Source organism: Eulemur rufifrons, chromosome 9 (genome assembly GCF_041146395.1).
Source record: "Eulemur rufifrons isolate Redbay chromosome 9, OSU_ERuf_1, whole genome shotgun sequence".
Classification (NCBI taxonomy): Eukaryota; Metazoa; Chordata; class Mammalia; order Primates; family Lemuridae; genus Eulemur; species Eulemur rufifrons.
This window is the reverse complement of record NC_090991.1, coordinates 38,754,187-38,779,366: the sequence shown is the minus strand read 5'-3', so window position 1 is coordinate 38,779,366 and position 25,180 is coordinate 38,754,187. Positions and strand designations below refer to the sequence as shown.

General features: G+C 40.3%; 1 protein-coding gene across 3 annotated transcripts in view; it reads right to left on the bottom strand.

Annotated features, from left to right (window-relative positions):
• The window catches only part of ATP6V0A1 (ATPase H+ transporting V0 subunit a1), a 51,721-nt gene that overhangs the window by 20,758 nt on the left and 5,783 nt on the right, over window positions 1–25,180 (bottom strand). For 2 of the 3 annotated variants that reach the window (XM_069482559.1, XM_069482560.1), the window contains exons 3-14: window positions 20,669–20,747; window positions 19,383–19,480; window positions 18,526–18,654; window positions 12,969–13,072; window positions 12,495–12,621; window positions 10,227–10,309; window positions 9,307–9,400; window positions 6,883–7,095; window positions 3,405–3,555; window positions 1,712–1,851; window positions 780–937; window positions 228–318 (exon numbers count right to left, since the gene is read on the bottom strand). In XM_069482559.1, coding sequence (XP_069338660.1) covers window positions 228–318; window positions 780–937; window positions 1,712–1,851; window positions 3,405–3,555; window positions 6,883–7,095; window positions 9,307–9,400; window positions 10,227–10,309; window positions 12,495–12,621; window positions 12,969–13,072; window positions 18,526–18,654; window positions 19,383–19,480; window positions 20,669–20,747 — 1,467 coding nt within the window. The remainder of the gene's footprint in view (window positions 1–227; window positions 319–779; window positions 938–1,711; window positions 1,852–3,404; window positions 3,556–6,882; window positions 7,096–9,306; window positions 9,401–10,226; window positions 10,310–12,494; window positions 12,622–12,968; window positions 13,073–18,525; window positions 18,655–19,382; window positions 19,481–20,668; window positions 20,748–25,180) is intronic. The other variant, XM_069482561.1, reaches the window with a different exon arrangement.

The window sequence follows — 25,180 nt, the reverse complement described above, 5'->3', positions numbered from 1 at the left end:
AGTCAACATTATTAGCCACTTCAGAAATAAGCAGTGCAGGAAAAAAAAATGTGGCTCCCCAAGGCACCCGGGTCTCTATGGCTTTGAAGTACTCTGAACAGATACATCAAGGTTTTCCAACACTCTATCAACAAAAAACCAAATTAACTATGTTCACTTTAATTCTCTCACTTCCGAGTTAGAGGTAAAACACGTGAGGTAAGCATAGAGGAAAGAAGTGCTCTTACCGGATCGATGCCAAAAGGGTATGGTCCACCAAAAACTCCAGGGAGTGCCGGGTTCAGCTGCAGAACAGGGTTCCCCTGAAGCGTCTCGTCCCTACCATGTTAGGAGAAAAGTCACATTTATTTTCACGGAGAGAGGAAAACAACGGGGGTCCAGATACTGACCCCAAAAGAGACTACTACAGCTATCTGTCTCTTCAGTAAAAGAGGAGGGGGAAAAAAAAGTAGGCACTAGTAACTGAGAAGGAGGGATCAGAGATGACAAAAAGAAAAATTAGACACATATACACAACCAAGTAGGGAATTTGGGGAATTTGCTTTTAATTAACAAAAAAGAAAGCACTTAATTTATAGTCTCAGTCCCTTGATATTTGCTGAGCAAATCACAAAGCACTTCACAGGCTGGAGCATAAATAAGAGGAGACACTGCATTCCTCTGAAACACAGACACTGCCAACCACTTCCTAAAGAAGTGTTAATTTACCACTTGTCTTAAAAATCAGGGCTAAATATGAAAGGAATAAGTTTTGAATTTTCGCTTTTTCTGCAACTTACGTCCAATTATTATACGTAAACATCGGCCGTACACTCCAGGATGACCCAAAGATATTAAGAGACTTGGAAAAGCAATCATTGTAGATGAGGCCAGTGTACATGGAGAACACACCCATCAATAGAATAATGTATCGACCACTGAACACAGTGCTAAACATCTGGGAACCAGAAGAAAGAAGTAATGAGAATATACTCACTGTAGCTCATGTTGTGACAATGTCATTTAGAATATACTAGCCCCTTCCTCTGGTACTATTTTACGCATCCTGATACAGAGAGCTTGAAGTAAAGACCAAAATACAATGCTAATGAGAAATTCGCTTTCACAGCACATGGCATCTATCTATCTATTTATTTATTTGAGATGGGGTCTCACTATGCTGCCCAGGCTGGTCTTGAACTGCTGGGCTCAAGCCATCCTTCTGCCTCAGGCTTCTGAGTAGCTGGGATGGCAGGCGTGTATGACCACACCCAGGTAACACATGGCCTCTTTAGTGTTAAAATGAACATAACTTCTCTATTCTCCACCCCTCCTTTATTTTTTAAAGATAGTCTCACTCTATCGCCCCAGATAGAGTGCAGTGGCGTCATCACAGCTCACTGCAATGTCAAACTCCTGGGCTCAAGAGATCCTCTTGCCTCAGCCTCCCAAGTAGCTGAGACTACAGGCGTGTGTCACGATGCCTAGTTAATTTTTCTATTTTTAGTAGAAATAGGGTCTCCCTTTTGCTCAGGCTGGTCGTGACCTCAAGTAATCCGCCCGCCTCGGCCTCCCAGAGTTCTAGGATTGTAGGCGTGAGCCACCACACCTGGCCTCTATTCTCTGTTGATAAATTCATGGATAAAAGATTTCCAGATCAAAATTTTCATAATGAATGCTTGAGAAATTAAAATAAAATTTCAGTCCAATGCAGATATAACTTAAACATTACCTCATTTTCATTCTTCTGGGAAAGGATTCGGCTTTCCCTTAACACCATCCACACAGCAAAAAGGGTCATCAAAATGCCATGGCCAAAATCCCCAAACATCACAGCAAACAGAAAAGGGAAAGTGATGATGGTATATGGAGCTACAAAGAAACCAAAAAAAAAAAAAAAGAAAAACATAAAGTGCATAAAACCACAATTCCCCAAATCTCACATTCTTTTCCATACTTTAAGAGCACTATAAAGTGACTTATTCCCCAGCTGCCAGACAGGGAAAATCTGTCATGGCAGGATCTACGCACCCTCACAAAGCCTCTAATGGAATCTGAGCTACTGATAACATTTTAAACAAAGAAGAACACCGGAAATGAAGGTGTAGCCCTGGCAACACTGTGGTTTGTTCTTTGATTCCCTCCTTCTAACCCCTGGGACGCTGCCCCTCGGGCAGGCTAGCTCTCTCCTTGTGCTGCAACCATTTCCCAGCTGAATAAGCTACCAGGCAGTCCAGGCAAGCCCAGAACTGGAGCAAAGCAAGGCCTGCATCAAGCTCCAGCTGAAAACAAACGTTCACACTCTTGATTTAATAATTAACTCTCCAAACAGAGGAGAAATCTGCGTTGTGCCTAAAATGGTTAATTATTGCTATATTTTCTCTGTATAACTTTGAACAGGGAAGCCATTTTAAAATATCAGACATCTTGGAAAAAGCATTTTACTTAAAACAGCTCCTGCAGATGGTTTGCTAGAGAAGCCCAGGTGCTTTGCCACTGCGAGGCACATGGAAGAATCCAATTGAATGAGCTCTTAAAAGAGTGCTACCCGGGCCGGGCGCGGTGGCTCACGCCTGTAATCCTAGCACTCTGGGAGGCTGAGGCGGGTGGATTGCTCAAGGTCAGGAGTTCAAGACCAGCCTGAGCAAGAGCGAGACCCCGTCTCTACTAAAAAATAGAAAAAAAATTATCTGGCCAACTAAAAATATATAGAAAAAATTAGCCGGGCATGGTGGCACATGCCTGTAGTCCCAGCTATTTGGGAGGCTGAGGCAGAAGGATTCCTTAAGCCCAGGAGTTTGAGGTTGCTGTGAGCTAGGCTGACGCCACAGCACTCACTCTAGCCCAGGCAACAAAGCGAGACTCTGTCTCAAAAAAATAAATAAATAAATAAAATTTAAAAAAAAAGAGTGCTACCTGGCCATAAACCTGCTTCTTATGTCAAATGGGCACCCCTTCACAGGAACTACAAAGAGCTGGGGTCTTGACAACATCTTCCGTTTCAAGCCAGTTTTTTTTTTTCTTTTTTTGAGACAGAGTCTCACTCTGTTGTCTGGGCTAGAGTGCCGTGGTGTCAGCCTAGTTCACAGCAACCTCAAACTCCTGGGCTTAAGCAATCCTCCTGCCTCAGCCTCCCGAGTAGCTGGGACTACAGGGATGCGCCACCATGCCCGGCTAATTTTTTCTATATATATTTTTAGTTGTCCAGCTAATTTCTTTCTATTTTTTTAGTAGAGACGGGGGTCTCGCTCTTGCTCAGGCTGGTCTCAAACTCCTGACCTCGAGTGATCCTCCCGCCTCGGCCTCCCAGAGTGCCATGATTACAGGCGTGAGCCACCGCGCCCGGCCCCAAGCCAATTGTTAAACAGCATTAAAAGAACAACAAACAAAAACCTCTAGAGGAAGAAGATACAAGCTTTTATTACCTGGATTGATCTCTCGATAAGTTCCAATTCCGTAAGCGTCTACTATGTTCTGAAAACCATAGGTAAACTTGTTGGTTTTGTTATAGGTTGGAGGAGTCTGGTTTGTCTGCATCCTGTTCAAAATGGAGGGTACAGTGGAGCCACTGTGTTCCTGGGAAATATTAACACGGATAACAAAATTAGGTTCTCCTCCTAATTGTGGTGGAGGCTACACAGGTATATATATTTATCAAAACTCACCAAACTGTACATATAAAATATATGTATTTTCTTTTGTGTAAATCATATCTCAATAAAACTAATGAAAAAATAAAACTGTAGGTTATCTTTCCCAGTCTTTGGGGAAACTAGGACTGTGTATAAAATTTTAAAGGGAAGACTTCAATTAGGTCTTGGGAAGTACATTCTTACTGTGAAAAAATTTAACTCTAAAATGTGTAACACCAAAGACAGTGTGGAACTTCCTTCATATCTGCCTTTGTATGAATAGCACTGTTCTCTCCTTTCCTGGATGGAATGAAGCATGTTCTCGGCCTCTCCTTTACTGCCTCCTCTTAACTCCCTAATCCCTTGCAGTCCTGCTGAGCACGCTCATTCAAAGTCAGCGGCTTGGGCAGGCTCGGTGGCTCACGCCTGTAATCCTAGCACTCTGGGAGGCCGAGGCAGGAAGATCGCTCGAGGTCAGGAATTCGAGACCAGCGTGAGCAAGAATGAGACCGCCGTCTCTACTAAAAATAGAAAGAAATGATTTGGACAGCTAAGAAAATATATATTAAAAAAAAATTATCTGAGCATGGTGGCGCATGCCTGTAGTCCCAGCTATTTGGGAGGCTGAGGCAGAAGGATTGCTTGAGCCTAGGAGTTTGAGGTTGCTGTGAGCTAGGCTGACGCCACAGCACTTTAGCCCGGGCAACAGAGCAAGACTCTGTCTCAAAAAAAAAATAAAACACAAAGTCAGCGGCTCACCACCCTACTCAAAGGGCTTCTCCCCTACTGCAAGCACCTGACACTGGAGAACTTTTCTTTAGTGAAAACCTTTATTCCTTAGGAGTTCTCTTTCTGCTCACTAATCACTCCTCTCTCTTTGCTGGCTCTTTCTCCTCTGCCTATCCCGTAAGATTGCAGGCCCGCAAGGGGCTTCCCTATTTTCTCTCTATGATATCTCTCAGAGGCCTCATTCCCTTCCACTCTCATGATTCCCATTTCCTTATTTCTGTCCCCTTGTCTGCTTGACCTTTCCACACAGATTTCTGTCCAGCACCTTAATGTGGCTGCAAACTGAACTGACCATCTTTCTCTCATCAGTAAGCTTCTCTTGCTGAACTTTTACTTCCATCAATGCAACCCTAATTCTCCTGGCCACTCAGCTTTGATGCCTCAAAAACATATTTTTTTCTTTTAGATACCTTGTATAATGCTTAAATCAGGATTTTTGGTGTGTCTGTACACCAGAATAGTGTTCATTATATCCAATAGGTAAATTTTTATCCCACACTTCCCCTCCTGGCCTCCCCTTTCTTGGTTTCCAGTGTCCTTTACATCTCTTTGTGCCCATGTGTACCCATCTAGCTCCCACTTATTAGTGAGAAGATGTGGTGTTTGGTTTTCCATTCCTGAGATACTTCACTTAGGATAATGGTCTCCAGTTCCATCCAAGTTGCTGCAAATGACATTATTGCATTCCTTTTTATGGCTGAGTAGTACTTCATGGTATATACCACATTTTCTTTACCTACTCATGAATTGATGGACACTTAGGTTGGTTCCACATCTTTGCAATTGTGAATTGTGCTGCAATAAACATTTAGGTACAGATGTCTTTTTGATATAATGACTTCTTTTCCTTTGGGTGGATACCCAGCAGTGGAATTGCTGGATCAAATGTAGGTCTATGTTTATTTCTTTGAGGAATCTCCATATTGCTTTCCATAGAGGTTGTACTAATTTGCAGTCCCACCAAAAGTGTATAGGTGTTCCTATCTCTCTGCATCCATGCCAGTATCTATTGTTTTTTGACTTTTTAATAATTGGCCTAGGCAAATAATTTATGACTAAGACTCCAGAGGCAAATACAGCAACAACAAAAATAAATAAATGGGACTTAATTAAATGAAAAACCTTCTGTACAACAAAGGAAATAATTAACAGAGTGAATACACAACCCACAGAATGGGAGAAAATATTCACAAACTTTACATCCGACAAAGAACTAATATCCAGAATCTATAAAGACCTCTAACAAATCAGCAAGAAAAAAATTAACAACCCCATCAAAAAGTGGGCAAAAGGTATGAACATAAGTTTTTTAAAAGAAGATAGAGAAATGGCCTACAAACATGAAAAAATGTTCAAAATCACTAATCATCAGGGAAATGCAAGCTAAACCTACAATGAGAAATCATCTTACCCCCAACAAAAACATGTTTAATTCTTTCTCCTTGTATTTCTCCGGCGCCTTGCTGGGACCAAAGTATACCCATTGACTTTTCCTTCAGAACATCTCACAAATGCATCATTATTTTCTCTTCCCGTTGGCAAGGCCTACCTAGGGGTCCTCAGCATTTCCTACTCTGTGTCTACAACCACCTCCTAACTGACCCCTGCCTGCAGAATCTCTTGACTCCTCAATCCAAACTAGATACTATCAGCAGATTACTCTTTTAAAACTGTTCTGATCATGTTCCTTCACCACTAAATAAATTCCAATGCTTCTCAATTCCATCTGGAATAAAATTTAAACCTTCTAACCTGTAGCTTTAAAACCTTTCACAATTAGGTTCTAATCTACCTGATGCAGACAGGTACTCCCACTCTTTCAACTAACCCATTATAATCCTGTTCTTGCCCAAACATGCATGGTTGCACTGTACTTCCTGCCTTTGTCCATATTATTTTCTTTTCTTCATTGCTGATCAACATCTTCCCGTTTCTTCAATGCTCTGATCAAATGTCACCTTGCTTCTTGAAGCTTTTTCCAAATCACCACAGTTGGAAAAGCTCCACACTTCCCCCTCCGCCCCACATATGCCACTCTTGGCACAGACTGTCTTGTATGTTTGCGTGTTATCCTCTCTTAATAAACTAAGATACCCGAGGGCATGTTCCGTACATCTCTGTCCTCCTCCAGGCCCTTACAGCAGTGCCTTGGATAGATCAGTTGATCTAATTAACCATCAAACAGAAGTAGTTGAATACAGAGAGTGGGTCAGGAAACTGACATTCTGGTCACGAGCTACCCTGAAGAATCATGGGCATATGACCAAAATCATTTCACATCTCTGAAATGCACTTTCCACATCTGCAAAATAAGGATAGTACTCTAGGCTATTCTAGGTATACGAAATGTACTGTCACGATATAAGACAGATATATTAAAGAACTCTGAAAGTAAAAATGACATAAAAATGAAATTAATATTACTACTGTTAGGAACATCTCTTCCAGGCCACAAGCTGCACTGCTAGCTTTGGGGACTCACCGTGCCCCTTCTCAGTGCAAACTGGATGGAGTCCAGGTCAGTGACGGGGCACCAGACCTCCGCAATCAGGCACTTCTGGGTCACATCTATGTTGCACAGGTTCAGGGTGTGGTAGATGGCCTTCATCTTCCGCACCTTGATGAACCAGACACGGATGTTCTTAGCGGCTGCCTGCAGAACCCTCTGGCGGTGATCCTCCGTTTGATTCAGAACCTTTTGGAAGAGAAAGGAACAAGAGAGAGATCCCTCTAACACCACTATTAGATCTCAGAATAGGAATGGCAAAGAGGCATAGCTTTTCTGAAAAAGGCTGCCAGGGAATTATCTTTTTCTTCCTCTGGCTAGAAGTTCTAGTTACTAACATCTACTTTCATTTAGCTTCAAGCTGAACAGAAACCTGAGAAAATGGTTTTTAGCTTTTCTCTCTAGAGTCAATCTTACTACCAATCGAAGACACAACAAATGTAGGTCACTGGTTTTTACTTGGCTCATTAAAGAACAGTGACTTTCTACATGGAGACTGGAACTCAGACTCAAGGAAGTGGGCATGACGGGCCCAGAAGCAGAAAAATGAACAAACCCACACTAAAGAATAGCAAGCTGCAGAGTCCTCTCCGTGCACATGAGCCAGCACCAGCAAAGGGTAGAAAGAGACAATGCTGACCACTGTCGCCTGCCTACGCTGGGGACATGGGCCTAGAGATGCCACGGGATTAGGAGCACACGTGGACTGTAGAGGGGGTTTGGACCACCACATAACATTGCCACCACGGGGACTGACAAGGCTTTACCTTTCTGTCAGCCTTCTTAAAGGAAAAAAACATTTCAGCATTGGTTGACCCTCTGCAAACTAGTTCAGATTTCCCTCAGAGGAATCACACTGCCAAGACTAGGGTTGGAACACGGTGCAGGGACATTTTACATTCCATTGCCTTATTCCCAAATATTTAAGGTGTTCAATAGCAGAAGAGAGGCTGGCTAAGCCTATTGCTTCAAACTGGAAGAAACTGGGCAAACAACCCACCACTCACACTTCTACATGAGAATCAGTCTTAAACCTCCACATCTCTCTGAAAACAAAAAGCTACACACTAGCCATGTTAAGCACAAGTCTCCACTATAGATGGTTCTTTGAGTTAGTTCAGAACAAAGCAGTAACTACTCCTTGGAAAACTGTCTTGGGCAGAGGAAGGTGACTTCTATAACGGGGTTTCTTTAAAAAAATTTTTAAAAAGCCATGGCATGTCAGGGCAACACTTACATCACTTGAGGACAGCTACCTTCTCTCCTTCTGCTTGTTGACTATTTCACAATTACTATTACTAATAAAACTTCCGGAAGGATGCTAAATAAACTTGCAAGCAATGTTGTATTTCCTTTTCTCTTTCCCCATCCCACTTCTTGGTATTCAATTCCTTTTTAAAGTTTCAGTTCCTACAGCTGGATTTTTAAAAAATCAAATTCTGGTCATTTACAATGAGTACTGCACACACCCTTTAAATCTAAGCCTAGAAGGAGATAAGACAGCCCTAGAACCCAGAATGTACAATATAGCCTATCATTCACCAGCGGTTCTAAAAAACTCTCTCTCTCTCTGGTTAAACAGATAACTGTATCTCAAAGGAGTGACTGTGGGTCAAGTTAGTGGGTCATATACAATGGAGGTTGGTGGGAAAGACGAGAAAGGGAGTTGAAATGGGAGTTACAACATACCTCTGACAATTTTGCCAGGGCCAGAAAGAACTGCCTTTGAGATTAAGTATGTTTATTAATGTTTCAAGGAGGCAATCGTCACATTCATCCCTTCAAAAGGGAACAAAGCTCTACTGGCCATCCTTTCCTTCCACATACGCATAAATCACGACGCCTCCCTAGCACCCTGTGACGACCATGGTATGTGTAAACCACACACGCTGCAATTTGGTAAAACCTGATGCAATCTCTTCTTGGGTACAAGAGTCACACCAGGGCTCTTTGGCTGGACTGTGTGGTTAAGATCAAAGCTGACTAGAAGGAAACGTGCCAAGCTATTAAGAGTGGCTGCCTCAGTAGGCACAGCGTGTGTGTGAACTGACTTTACATGTATTTCCAGATTATTTGGGTTTTTTTCCCTTAACTAAGCATACTTTTTTTTTTTATTATAAAAAATATCTCAGATTCATGAGGTGGAGAGGAATGGAATACTCTAACAACGATTCCAGATGCTTAGCATTCCTGCCTCGTTTGAGGACTAACGCTATTTTTAACAGGCATTCCCTGAGACTTTCCTCCGCTCCCAGAGAAACATATTACCCGTGGACATTTCTTTTTATGGTATCCTGGTTTGCCACAGGTACCTAATAATCTATCAGCGTTTCAAGGAAGAAGAATGGTCTTCTATTGTAGTATTTCACAAAAACAAATCCCCGCCAGCCCTCTGTATACCATTTGGAGGTCATCAATCCTGGTGTTAACTCCGGAAGCCATTTCCTTCCTCTCCTGTGGTGTCTCAGGACAGGGATAGAGTGAGGCTCGGAACCTGGAATGTACAGACATGGCTTTAGGAACGTCATGGTTTCTTAGCCTGTCCAATTTAAATAATCTCTGAAAGTAATCCTAATTTACTAGAACCAAAACAGGATTAGGTCAGACTGATGTGTTAAAGTAACGCTAATTATTTATGTGAAGTTGCCTGCAGATAGAGCAACAACATTTGAACTATCTTGACATTCTCTGTAGCTATGCAATTCTCTTGAGATTGAAAACAAAACATTCTTCAAATGTCATATTTTAAGAAAACAAAACAAAAAAAAAAGTAAAGCAAATTATATGATAAATTATTAGAGAAAAATGGCATGGAAAAAAATTCTGTCACTAAGGCAGAATTTCAGAAAATTTAGGGACACAGTGCCTATGGCACTATGCTGGGTATGTAGACCTATTGTCCCAGAATAACGTGGCATTTATAAACCAAGAGTCCTTAAAATTATTTGTTCCCAAGGAAAGGAAATCGTAGTTTTGATGGTACTTTTAAAAATGAACTTAGGCTATTTTTAATTGTTTATTGTTAGCTCTAACATTATTAAAAGACATATTCACCATGTCAAGGTAGATTAAGGAAGATGTGTGAGCCCAGGAGTTCGAGGCTGCAGTGAGCCATGACTGTGCTACTGCACTCCAGCCTGGGCAACAGAGTGAGACCCCGTCTCTTTAAAAAAAGAGAGAGAGAGACAGAGAGAGGGAGGGAGAGAGAATAAAGGTTGCTAGTTGGGTAACTTTAAAAAAAAAAAGGATTTGTGTTTCACTATTCTGAATTCTAAAGCCCAACAGTTAAGCGCCACAGCCTGGCATGTCTCTTGTCTTACCCTTCGCAGATCTTCTTGACTCTGTTTTTCAGCTGATCGCCTTGGAAGAAAATGATAAACACAGACTTGTGCACGTGGTCGCCCTAGGCCCCAGAATCAAACACCGAGAGTTCAGGCTTCTAAACCTGGATGAAAACTTCTTCAATAACTAACTTTTGTGGTGATATAGGAACAAAAGGCATCTTTTAAGGAGATGGCAGTCCTGTACTTTAACCACCACCCTCACTCCATTTCTTAAACTTTACTACGAGAACATCTGCCCTATCCACAAAAATCTTTCTCTATTTGTCTTATGACTCAACCAGGCGCTTGACAGAGAAGCTAAGATGTGTTCCTCCTAGCACTACTTAGCCTTATTTACCAATTCAACTTTAAATCTTACATTGCTTGAATGACATAAGGAGGAGAGAGGAGAGAAAATAGAAAGAAGCCGTTTCTCTCTGTTCAGGGCTTAGAAATTCATAGAAAAAATGGGCTGAATAACTACAAGGAACTGAGTTACTGGGAAGAAGGCTGACGCAGAATCTCATGATTCATGCTAATTTAGACTGCATGGGGCAGGGAGGAAGGCAATCCATTCCAAATACCAAGTTTACACCTGGAGTAAAATGCAAGGACTAGAAGGAAGACCTGATAAATAAGGTATACAGAGTGTTAACCAGGATCATCTCTGGTTGGCTGTATTTTCTCATATATGTACAGAGCATGTGATGGTTTTATAATAAGAAACCAAACAAAACTTTAGAAGGATAAAAGGGGATGAGAATTAAAGAAAATGAGGCTCCAGCCTCTTAAATCCCTAAATTCTCCAGGCTAAACTAGGGCCCATTCTTTGGGCAGCTGCTCTGTTACAGACATCCAGGGCCCCTTTTCCTGGATTTGTTGATAAAATAATCTTTCTGTTGCCAAGAGGAAACTTGACTGAATATTCCTGAGAACAGCTCCATACTGGGTGTGACTGTAGACTGCAATGTTTTTACAACCCAAGACAGCCTTCAATAAGATTGTAAAACTACCTCTGTAGGCAGAGGGATTTACCCTAAGTGTCACCACATTTCTACTCAGTATGGAGGATAAAAGCCATATGGCCACATGACCCACCCAATCCGAGAAATCTCACAATTCAATTTCTCTTCTTAGGTAGAGCAAAGAACACTAATTTAAGAAATTCACGGCCGTGCGTGGTGGCTCACGCCTGTAATCCTAGCACTCTGGGAGGCCAAGGTGGGTGGATCGTTTGAGCTCAGGAGTTCGAGACCAACCTGAGCAAGCGTGAGACCCCGTCTCTACTAAAAAAATAGAAAGAAATTAGCTGGACAACTAAAAATATATATGTATAAAAAAAAATCAGCCAGGCACGGTGGCGCATGCCTGTAGTCCCAGCTACTCGGGAGGCTGAGGCAGGAGGATTGCTTGAGCCCAGGAGTTTGAGGTTGCTGTGAGCTAGGCTGACATCATGGCACTCTAGCCCCAACAGAGTGAGACTCTGTCTCAAAAAAAAAAAAAAAAGAAAAGAAATTCACAAGATAATTTAGAATAGGAAAACCAACTCCAGGCTTCTAAAGAATACTAGTACAAAAGCAAAGTAAAATTTCTGAAGTACATTTAATTTTTGCTTATAATCCCTGAAATCAGGACTTACCATACCCATGTAGGCTTAGGTCATAAATTCTGTCCCATTATGTCAAATGCCAAGATGTTAGGCTGCTCCTACTTTCCAAAGCACTGAGTAGGGAAGACCACCCCATCTTACACAATATATATTCTTAAACTAAGTTTCTGATTCTTCCAACAAACAAGTAGACAAAAAAAAACCTTACCAAGTAAAATTTCATCAGCTTATAAAGATCACAGTTTAGGAAATCTCTCCTTCTCTTTTTATACATGGATATTACCAAATTTGGAACCAGATATCTTGCTTTAAGTTGATTTTCATAAAAGGCAAATTTTCTTTCAGTCTTATACCGATAACAGAAAATATATAAAGCTAAAGTTTAAAATAAGTGGAAAGAAATTACCAATTAAAATAAAACCTACATGGTAAAGCTTGAAAATATTCATACATATATGCCATTGTACATCATATGTGTACATATGATGGGAGTAAAGTCAGAGGAAAGGAGCAGTCTTGCAAACTCCCATACCAAAGCAGAGATAAACACCAGGGCTCCCCTGTGGAAGGTGCTGACTCAGGTGGCCCCATGCTACATTACTGCTCCGGGCTCCCTGTAAAGACCTACTCCCCAGGACACAATCTCCTTGTCTTACAGTCACAGGATCCTCCAGGGGGTTCTCGATTTCAGCCTGTCGCAGGAACACATTTCCCCGGCACACCCGCCAAAGCATGCGCTCAAAAGTAGGGATGCGCTCCCGGTTAATCACACCAGCCACGAAGCTGTGGGAAGAAAAGGCAGACTGTGAACTGTATTCCACATCATGGGATTTGTCTTTGTTTTAAGACAAAGAAGGGAGGTGAGAGGAGAGGGGCAAAGACTACTAAACACATGAGACCGTGTTGTTATGTCACAAGGGCTGCCAGAATCTTATTCCTGGTCTCACTTCTGCACCAAGCAGAGAGCAGAGTAACTCAGGAACTGAATCCACAGGGACTTAGGACCACCTCTCAACAGGCTCAGAAGAGGACGCACCCCAGTAGCAAGTGAGTCCCCAGCCTTACTGCTCTTCTGAACAGCAAACATGAACACGACCCACTGAGTACAGAAAGGCTGAAGTGGGACTTACCCAAGTCTTAAAGGCGTGCCTCTTCCCATCTCACTTGGCTCCAAGAGGGATGAGGACTCTTCCAACAGGTCTGGATCCGCCATCTGCTGATGATGCAATTCAGCCTGAATTCACAAATCAATTAATATCTAATGAAAATAGTTAGTGGCATGCAGGGAACGAGGAACCAGGAGACAGGTTCAGAAAATAAGGATGAAAAAGAAAAAAAACCACCAATAAAGATAAGACACACCCACAAAAAGAAGACAGGAAGAACAGGGGAAGAAAACAAAGAAAATAATCCAAGGTAAAGAAAGCATAATTGCCCCAGTAAAGCATCTGGGGAAATGGTTTTAGAAATAAGGAATAAAAGAAAAATAATTACATGATGGTGACATGTATAAATCTGTTACTTGGTGGAAGCCATTTTCTCTCCTACATTTCCCTGAATGAACCACGAAAGTCCCAGGAAATATCTTTGCATATGGATAGGAAGCTGAAATGTCTCTCCCTTTCATGCAAAAATGAAGCAGCTCTGCAGATACTCTCAACATTTAATTCTAGGCAGCTACAAACTAGAATTTCCCCTGTGTGAGAATGCGAAAGATGGAGACTCTTTCTAAGGAAGAAGCAAGGCACTGTCAGTGTCTAGAACATTGTGTGATCTGTAGAAAAACAGAAGGGGCATCTCCAGATATCTAGGTTTTCCAGGCCCTTAAGAATTCAGAACTCCAAAAATATTAAATGGAAAATTTCAGAAAAAAACAAATTATTAAAAAAAAAAAAATTCAGAACATGAGAACTTTCAGCATGGTCATGTATAAAATGCTCCAAACCATCAGATTTAAAAAGTATTTCTTTCTTCAAAAGGATAAGAGGTATAATAGCTGGGCAGGCCTGGGCCTCCATTTCATCCATAAAAGGAAGTAAAAGTGAAAACATCTCTGAATGTCCTATTTTCTAACTAGGAATCTAGAAATATTAAAAAGTTCACATAGGCTTTACAGTTGAAGGATTCTCGAGAACACAGCTCAAGAACCAAGTAAAGTGAAGAAAAAGCAACAGACAGTAAACCAATCTAGAGCTCCTGGGCTGGCTTACTTGATTAGATTTAAAATGATTTCCACCAGGGCAGTTTATACAATGAAATGAAGGAGGAGAAGGATCTTCCCACACCTAGATCTGTAGTTCTTAGCCTCTCTCTAACCAACTCATCCCAGCACTCTTTACCCTCATCCGAAAGGAGAAGCTGCCCTAAAACATAAAGTCCAATCAGCTGCTACACTGCCTCATCTCCCCAACTTTAAAATCCATGGACTATTTGTTTGACCAAAGACTAGAAGTATGCCAGAACAATCTTCCTTCGCAAAAGCAAAACAAAACAAAAAGGAGAAATTTTCTCTATCATTCTCATTTCAAATTTCAATTTGATTCTACTCCTGTCAACCACGCTATCAAAAAATGCCACAAGGGAACCTCCCTTATAGAAACCATAGGACCATAAATTTAACAAAAAAAAAAGGGAAAAAAATTGAGTATAAACCAGATGATAAGTCTAAAGGCCTAAAAAAGTGAAAGCAATTGTCTTGGAAAGTGAGGATCAATGCTAATCAAAAACGAAAAACAAAACAAAACCAAAAAAAGGAAACCCAGGCACGATGTACACTAGAAGGGCAGAGAAATAATGTCATGAGGTTGGAAAAGTTTAAGATAAGATAACTGCGACACCAGTTACCACTTGCTGTCACATGGAAGTGAGGGGGTTCTTTTGTTTCTACTTGAAATCAAATCAGCTAACTGCAAGCAACTTGTTTTCAGGATCCAAATGACTACACATTGCAATTTGTTCTTGGATTATCCCTTGGCAACGACCAGTGGAACTGACTGCTACTCACGAGACCCCTCCTGCTTGCCTGCGTGGTTCACAAGACCTGGTTTAAGTAAATCCTAAGCATCAGCGCAAACACGTGTACTCTAAAGCAGACAACTGAGAGAACTGCAACCAGCACTTAGCAACTAGACTATTCTGGGACTCTTTGAGAATAAAAAACCAGCAGAATTAAAATTAAACAGAAACTTGCAATAATATTCTAATTACTCATTTCACTACTGAATGCATAAGAATCCTAACTCTTAGAGAGGAGAGTTAACAAATTTTCAATACAATCGTGCCTGATGGGACAAGTAGGATTGACGAGAACTACTGAGGGCCTTTAAAACAATATCGAAAACCATGTTGCTGAGTATCTCAATCTTAGAGTATCCTGTTTCTCTAATACAATAACAACACAGCCAATGTTCCCCTACATTACTTACTATGCCCTCTGGTTTAACCCCTTTACCCATCCCGAATACTGAAAACCACGCCTTACGAAAAGGAAGCAGCAGCACTTCAGCTCTGTTTCTACAGCATTTAAGCACAAGAAGCACATCCAATTCAAGCTACGTCAATTACCTAAACAAACACTGTTATTTCCATCTACATTGAGAAAGAAATTTCATTTAATCACTGAAGGCATTCACCCAAGCCCCAAAGGAGATGGCAGATGGGAAAGAAAGACAAAGAAAGCAGATGGATGGAAAACTCAGAAGGAAAGGAAAGCAGGATCTGCATGCCATTAACCATTACTTTTCCAGTCTTCTTTATGCTCTCATATGTTATGCTGTTTATGGTAAAAGATGCAGAGAAATCTCTCCAGCTCTTAAAGTTCTTCATAAGCAAGAAGACTGAGAAAAGGATAATCATTAACAAGTCATTTTAAACGCTCTGGATAAGAAATGGCTAAGTCGAACTTGTAATCATCTTCAATCCTAAGAATATTCAATATATGTTTGCTTTTCCCCTTCTATACACCCTGCCAATCATAACCCCATGCCTAAATATGGAAAGAATCATTTTCTGATTTAGCCATTTTCTGCTAACTGTGAATTATTGATTGTATTCACCAAATCATAAAAAGAAGAGTCTAAAACTGGTAGTGTTTTAGGCCATTTGCGAACATTACAATTTCAGGCATGGAAGAAAATCTCATGAAAAACCCTGAGTTTCTGACAACTGAGGGCCCCAAGTTTCCTTATCTTTTGCATTATTTAAAGCGCACACTCCCATGCACAGACGCGGTCACTCTAGTCATGGCAGTGACACCTGAGACTGCTGCTGGGCAAGGTCTAGGGAAAGGGACCTGGCCGAGGCTGCTCAATAGTGGCGAAAACACACAAGGCAGAGGGGTTCTTGCCAGAAGACTCTGCTGAGGATTCTAGGAATGAAAGGGGAACTGATGACAAACACAGCATGAGAACCTCTCCTAGCCAAGGCCTCATGCTCTAAGTACGTCCAGAGATTTAAAAAAAAGAATGTTTTGTATAATTGGGGAAAACAATCCACCTTGGATAGGGCATGAAGGTCATGAAGACTTAGAGTCTGCCTTCTCAGGATGGACATTAAGTGCTTAGACTTATCCGTCACAAGATAAAACTCCTAAATCCAGAACTTATGATTTTAAAATCTTTTATCATCTTTCCAAGTGTTTTATTTTATTTGTACTATCTTTTTAAATTGAAAAATTAATAGTTTAAATAATTGTTTCCTTTAAGAGAGTCCATTTGTCAGTCTTTATTCAGAATTTCTCCTAAAATGAACCAGAATGTAGGAAGCCCATGACAATCTGTAAACTTAGGAGGTCCTGAAAAACATTTTCAGGTATCACAGCAACATCCCTGTAGTAAACTAAAGGGTATACATGAAAAGGGTAGAAAAATGGGGGATAAAAGAATTAAGCTTCAAATTATGCTAAAATATCTGAGTTTCGACCATGAGACCAGGTCTACAGTACTGGATCTGCAGGCAGCAGAGGGGATGCACTTGGAAAAGCACACATCTGTGAGCATATGGAGGCGCTGTGTTCAGGGATGTTTCCTGATATGACTAAATGATACATTCCCTGAACACAGGGACCATGTCTTACTCATCCCATGTCTCACAAAGAGTAGGTGCTCATTATATGCTTGGTGAATTAATGAATCGAAATACAATGAGGCAGTGAGCATGCTGGAGTTCCAGATTACTTATTCATTAAAACCATATGGCACAAGTGTCCATGCCTGTTGCAAAAGACCTTAAACACTTGGAAAGAATTAATCACAGTGCCCCACACCCTTCAATGCGATGATATCAGGGACTGGCGAAAGAAGTCACCACCAGTCTCAAAATTCTCAACTTAGTGAGCAAGCTAACTATTCACAACAAAACTCTACTGATATATAAGCAGATTCTGATTCTTGGGAGGACGAGGCAATTAAATTCATATGAGCTTTCTCCCTTTACCCAGCCCCAGCAGATACTTTTAATTAGCATGGCTTCTCTGCCTCAAATCCTTAGTTATTGAGGAATGTATCACATCCTCAACAGACGTTCTCTAGCCCGGCAGTTTTTGAACTAGCATGCCTCAGAATCACCTTGTTAAAAGAGACTGCTGGGCCTCACCCCCAGTTTCTGGTTCAGCAGGTGTGGGGTAGGGACTGAGAATTTATATTTCTAAGAACATCTCAGGTGAGGCTACTGGTGCTGCTGGTGGGAGAACCCTTGCTCCAACCTAGAGAATTATGGAGAAATGATCTCTCCTCAAAAGGCAAAAGTTAAAAGTAAAACTGAGAACATATCAGATCCTAACTAAAACAGGCCCTCTATATTTAAAAGCTTTGCTAAATTTTTTTGTTGAGTGAAGGAAATAAGGAACTTTATGGGAAGGCACACTAAACAGTGACTAGAATGGTCTCTGAAGTGTCTAATATTGTTAATCTGGTGGCAAAGACATCTGTCAAAAAGACAGTTACTCATACATTAAGTCATCAGAAAAACCACATTCAGGTTGAAAGCTTCAATTTGGAGAAGGAAGTCTTCTAGAAGCCCTGCTCCAAATCCTTTCCATGGGGTCATCTCAGCAAGCTGTCAACTTAGTCACCTATATTTTTAACCCCAGGAACTTAATAAGATTTTTCCCTATAAGGTAATGCAGTTAAGTTGCTGTGAAAATCCAGGAGTTTTAAACAAGCATCCTACAATATTTCCATACAACACAATAGAAAACTCTTGAAAAATTAGTATGACATGTGCTATCTGAAGTACTAAAAACTGTGCTCAAAGGCTAATAAGAAAACAGACAATAAAATAAAAAGTTTGCTGACAAAAGGCTTGGTGTTTAAACCTGTTTATAATTTTGTGTATAACCAAATGTTTGTTTCTTCAACTTTAACCTTAAGCATATACTTACCTTATAATATGTCAGCATAAATATAATGTAAAAATTTTTACCAACTATGTTTACACAACTACTTCAGGGTTCCTTTCCCCATCTTGAGATGAAAAATTGCAGAAGATGTGAAAAAATACAAAACCATGGCTGGCTGTGTACTGCATGAAAAATGGAACATAATCTGACATTTCTTCAACTAAAGAAGGGTGCAAAAATGGTACTGCTTCCAAAATAGCAAATTAAAATAATTACTGGAATAAAAATATGGCCCACTTGTACAAGTGTAATACCAGCTGCTCAAATACTAAAAGAAACAATAGTCTGACCTCGTCAAAAAACTGCTGAGTTTTGCGCAGTATAAATTTTAATTCAGTCAGCTCCAGGAAGTTTCTCTTCAGAGCTTCCTGGTTTGTGTTGATTTCCTTCAGTTCATTTTCAATCTTCTCAAAATTGGCCTAGAGGAACAAAAGAAAACTCAAGCTAAACTCGATATGCTTGCTCTGAAAGACATTAAAAGAATTCATCCCACAGAACTGTTGCACACTGGCAATTCAAAAATATCTTACCCCTCTTCAGCAAATACTGTGGTTTTACCAGAGCAATTTAATTTAATTTAATTTAATTTTTGAGACAGTCTCATTTTGTCGCCCAGGTACAGTGCAGTGGTATCATCACAGCTCACTGCAACCTCAAACTCCTGGACTCAAGTGATGCTCCTGCCTCGGCCTCCCAGAGTGTTAGGATTACAGGCAAGAGTCATAACGTCTGGCTGAAATTTTCTTTATGAAAATTTTTTGCTTAAAATAGTCTTTGTTTATAGATTCTACTGTACACTTGGTAAATCTCTTAGAGGGTTTCAGTTGGATAAAATAATTATCAAAAAGCCCACTGGCTGTTCATTTAGTATACAAGATTAATAAACTACTAGATAAATTAACATTACTCTAATAAAGTTTCAATAAGCCAATAAACATTTGTTCAGTGACATATGATACTGGTTTGAATACTATTTGATGTCAAAAGAAAGAGGATTCACTTCAATCACACCTACAAAAAACTTAAAATCAATAGACGATGCTGACAAAGTTAACAAGAATTACTCTACTCTCCAACCACCATGGAAAGTAATTTCTGCATTTAAGTAGAAAGAAACTTATCTGGCTTTTTCAGAAGAACTGCTTACCTCTAAATCAATCATGTCCCGGGGGAAGGGCACCTCTGGGTTTTCGCCAGTGTCCATAATTGGAATATTAGCTTTTCTTATCTCTTTTTCAACAAATCCTAAAATGATAGAGTCAAAACATTGATGTCTAGCTGCACACACCTGAAACTGCCATTATTTGAGGCAAAAAACAAGATCCAAAACCTGGCTACAAAGAGTTTCATTCTAAGATACTTTTATATAAAAGAAGCATCCTTTTTCTCCACATCCCTCTTTCTCCAACCTCACACTCTGTAAAGCTACTCCAAAAAGGGCGGTCATCCCCCAAGTGCCTTCCTTCCCTCTTCTGGCCGTAACACTAGCCTTCATCTGCTTCAACTCTCCACCCTCTGCCACTGCACCCCACACACAGTACGTTTCTGGTTGCAGATACTGTTGGCAAAGCAGAGCTACACATGAAGGGTGTAACTCAGTTGAATACTTGACACTTAACACACTAGTGCGACAACCCCAGATTGAAAAGCGTTCACTAAATTTGAGACGATCAGGCCAGTTTTAAACATAAAAAATAAAAATAAAAAAGGGGAACTACATGTAATAAGGACCCAAAACACCAGAAGAAAAAAGTGTTTCAAGTGACAATACTAACTTTCTTTTTAGAGTGGGGACCAAATTCACCTATCAGTTAACTGTAAGCTGGCTAAGTAGGGTGGCAAGGTCATGGGTTTGGAGCCGGACAGAACAACCTAGCTTCAAATACTGATTCCATCACAGCTGCTTATACTCTAGGGCAAGTCACTAAACCTCTCTGGTCCTTAGCTTTCTCAATCATTAAATGAGGTAACACTCATCTTGAAGGAATGTTGTGGGGAATGAATGAAATAAGGGCCGTGAGCAAGCTAACCCTCAACAGGACCTTAGTAAATGTCAGTTTCCTCTCTCATAAATAGATCAAACTAAAAGGTGGCTCTGCTGACATCTAAAACTGATGGTGCGCTGGGTCCTTTCTCTCAGAATTCTATAATGTAGTTCTGCTATTAAAATCTCACCCAAAAAAATAAATAAATAAATAACTACATTGTTTTTAGCTTGCAACCTATTGTTTCCATTAAGCACAACCCAGCCCAAATACCATAAAAGCTATTTGTATACAAGAAATTAATCTTAACATCGTCATTGTAGAATTTTTCCTCTTTTCTTTTTCTCCTATAGTATTTTCTTTCTTTATTAAGAGGACTAGTTAATGTCTCTAATCCAAGACAAATGATTCATTAAAGGAACATTTTACAAGACCAAAATACACATACGAAGCTTTCGATCCATTTCTTCACATCTTCTAACTTCATTCACAAATTTCCGCTGGAAAACATTTACATCTGGATTTAACTGAAAAAGAACACAATACCAAACATTCAAATACTGCATCTATTTCTCTTTCATCTGTTTCACAAGCAACACATCCCGCAAAGTGAAAACTTACATTTGTGTCAATGTATGATATGCCACTAATCAAAATTGTCTACTGATCCATATAAACTGCTTTGCAGCCAGTCACATCAGCAAAGGATAAAAACCTCCTCCCTTGCTGCTGCAACACATTACTGGAGTAGAGGTGAGTGAGCAAAGCACAGGGGTACAAAATGTTTTCCTTGGCCAAAATTCTCAGTGAGGGGCCTTTCCGCCACCTAAAATTTGGGCAATGGATATCACAGGAGCTCTGTCTGGTTTGCCTTCTCTCTTTCTTCCCAAGCAGAAAAAAATCGAAGGCAAATTTCTCTTGTTCTTCTGTCCCAGGGTCTTCACCTTCTGGGTGACAGGCTGGTTCACTCATTCATACACTACAAGTAATTTTCAAAGCAATGTAACAGACATTCTGGGATATACAAACAAAATAAAACGAGGTCCTATTCATTGAGAAGCTAGCAATCTGGCTGGGTGAAGTGGCTCACACCTGTAATCCCAGCACTTTGGGAGGCTGAGGTGGGATGATTGTTTGAGGCCAGCAGTTCAAGACCAGCCTGAGCAACACAGCAAGACTCCATCTCTACAAAAAATAAAAAAAATTAGCCAAGCTACTTGGGAGGCTGAGCCAGGAGGATTGTTTGAGCCTGGGAGTTGGAGGTTGCAGTAAGCTGTGATCATGCCACTGCACTCTAGCCTGGGCAACAAAGCAAGACTTCATCTCTAAAAGAAAAAATTTTTGTAAATTCCCCTTAAAGTCAGGAACAAGACAAGAATACCATGTGACAGATACATGGTATTTTGCTCTATTTCCTTATTTTTTTTTAAAAAATCCCAATATTGTTCAGGGCAACAACTGCTCAGCTAAAAAGCCCATATTTCCCAGACTCCCTTGTAGCTAGAGTAGGCCATAATTCTAGCCAATGATAAATTAAGAAAAGTTCTGCTGAGGATTCCTAGGAAAGTTTTCCTTCCCAGTATAGATACTTTCCCTTCCTCCTTGCACTCCTTTCTTCCTGCGTAGAATATGGATGAAAGGCCAAGAGCTGCAGCATCATCTCTACGGACAAAAGCCAAAAGCTCAAGGATGGCCAATCAGAAATACAAAATGATCTTACAACACTGATGACAGTGTGAAGCCAGGCTTCATGTTACATGAAAAAAGTAAAACACAGTAATTGGAGTTTTCTGTTAGGTTCAGACAATCACAATCCTAACTCAGATTAGCTTGCTGTTTGTTACTCTCCTTAACATGCTATTTATTAAAGGTTCTAAAGCATATGGTAAAATAAGTAAAAGAAAGAAAAGGATAAGGGTTTAAAAAGAAGAAACGAAATTGCAGATAATAAATTGATTATATGGAAAATCAAAGACTTCTACCAGCAAACTATTGGAATTTCACAAAAAGGTATTCATCGAGGTTGCTAGATATAAAACAATATGTAAAAATCAACTGTATTCTTTTACAACAGCCACAAACAGAAGAGCTAAAATTTTAAAATGATGCCCAATCACAACAACAAAAAAACAGTACAGAATAAGTCTAAATAAAGATGTGCAAGAGTCTTATGGAGGAAATAAAACTATCAAGAGGGAATTTCATGGAATTTAACAAGCCGATTCTAAATTCTAAAATTAATATGAAAGAGCATGGGGGCCAGAATAGCCAAGACAGTTTTGATAAACAAAGTAGGGGAACCCATAGCCCATAAGACATCAAGACTTAGTATTCAGTTATGGCAATTAACTGTTCTATAAGCACAAGGGTAAACAAATAGGCCAATGGAACAGGAGAGAATCCAGAAACAGACTCACATGTGTATGAAAACTTGATAGGTTACACGTGAGATCACAAATCATGAAATAAGAATACATTATTCAAAAAGTTGTTCTGGGCCGGGCGCAGTGGCTCACGCCTGTAATCCTAGCACTCTGGGAGGCCAAGGCAAGAGGATCACTCGAGGTCAGGAGTTCGAGACCAGCCTGAGCAAGAGCGAGACCCCGTCTCTACTAAAAATAGAAAGAAATGATCTGGACAGCTAAAAATATATATAGAAAAAAATTAGCTGGGCCTGGTGGCACATGCCTGTAGTCCCAGCTACTCGGGAGGCTGAGGCAGGAGGATCGCTTGAGTCCAGGAGTTTGAGGTTGCTGTGAGCTAGGCTGATGCCACGGCACTCTAGCCCAAGCAACAGAGTGAGACTCTGTCTCAAAAAAAAAAAAAAAAAAAAAAGTTGTTCTGAGACAACTGCTTATTCATAAGGGAAAAAAATAAAGTTGACCTTTACTTCACTCAATACGAAAATAAAGCCCAATCAGATCAAAACCTAAATGTAACAAATATATTTTTTTAATTTTATAAGAAAACGTAGAAAAATGAATTTATAATCTTGGGATAGGGAAGGACTTCTTAGTTAGGACATAAAAAGCACAAGCTAGCCAGGCACAGTAGCTCACACCTATAATCCCAGCACTCTGAGAGGCCTAGGCAGGAGGATCGCTTGAGGCCAGAAGCTTAAGACCAGCCTGGGCAACACAGAGAGCCCCTGTTTCTACAAAAAAATTTTTTTTTTTTTTTTTTTTTTGAGACAGAGTCTCACTTTGTTGCCCAGGCTAGAGTGAGTGCCGTGGCGTCAGCCTAGCTCACAGCAACCTCAAACTCCTGAGCTCAAGGGATCCTGCTGTCTCAGCCTCCCAAGTAGTTGGGACTATAGGCATGCACCACCATGCCTGGCTAATTTTTTCTATATATATATTTAGCTGTCCATATAATTTCTTTCTATTTTTAGTAGAGATGGGGTCTCGCTCTTGCTCAGGCTGGTCTCGAACTCCTGAGCTCAAACGATCCGCCCACCTCGGCCTCCCAGAGTGCTAGGATTACAGGCATGAGCCACCACGCCCGGCCCAAAAAAATTTTTAAAAACTAGCCCAGGCCTAGTGGTGCACACCTGTATTCTAGCTCCTGGGGAGGCTGAGTCAGGAGGACCACTTGAGCCCAGGAGTTGGAGGTTACAGTGAGCTATTATCACACTCCTGCACTCTAGCCTGGGTGACACAATGAGACTCTATCTTGAAAAAAAAAAAAAAAAAAAGACAAATCATAAAGGAAAAGATAGATATATTTCACTACATTAAAACTTATATATGCCCACTGGCCAAGTTTGGAACAATGTGAACATCAAAAAGAAAAGTGACAGTAGAGGATTACAAAACACTTAACAAACAACAAGGAAAAAATTCATGAGTTCCTAGTAATTCTCAGAGGAAAAAAGTAGGGTGGAGGAGGGAAAATTTCTTTATTAAAGAAGAATGGTAACTAATAAATGTAGAAGGAATAACAGAATTACAAAATCATCATTTTTGTAAGTACCACATAATAATTGATAGAGGAAAAGGTTCTTTCAGTCAAGGGATAAGAAAACTATTAGGTAAACAGCTACTGGGGAACAGGATATTCACACAGTCTCAAAGTATCACTCCAGGTTACTTATTAATCACAAAGGGAAAAAAAGTACCTTTACAATGGAGAACACTAGTAAATACGCCTTAATCAAGTCATCAAATTTATCTTTACCGATGACAGAACTAATGACATCATGTGCCTTCTGATATGATATATTGAAGACACAGTATCATATGCATAGTTTTCTTGCCAAAAAAGGTTTACCTGAATCAAATCATGAGGAAACAATTAGACAACTCCAAATTGAGGGACCTTCTGCAAAACAAATGGCCTGGACTCCTCAAAAATATCAGTGTTATAAAAGACCAAACAAACAAGCTATATTTCTACAGAACATGAGAATGGGCTGGATTTCTCCTGGGCTACTGATGACCACCCCATTCAAAGGTTCTTTGTTGCTAATCCACCCTGTGTTTCTCACTCCTCTCCCATCCCACTGATATAGGTAGAAAACAAGGACAACAACAAAAACCAAATTTAGCTGTAAAGGGTATTAATGAACAATTGGGGAAATCAGAATATGACTGTATATTAGATAATTGTATCAATGTGAAATTCCTTCAATGTGATCATTGGATTGTGGCTACAAAGGCAAATATCTGTGCTTAATTGATACATGCTGAAGTGTGAAATATTTAGAGATAAAATGTCACAATGGCCACAGCTTACTGTCTAATAGTGCAGTAAAAAAGATTATATCAAATCAGGCAAAAGATTTTTTTGTTGGAGGGGGACAGAGTCTTGCTCTGTCTCCCTGGTCAGAATGCAATGGCATCACCATAGCTCATTGCAACCTCAAACTCCTGGGCTCAAACAATCCTCCTGCCTCAGCCTCCTGAGTAGCTGGGACTATAGGTACATGCCACCATGCCTGGCTAATTTTTCTATTTTTTCT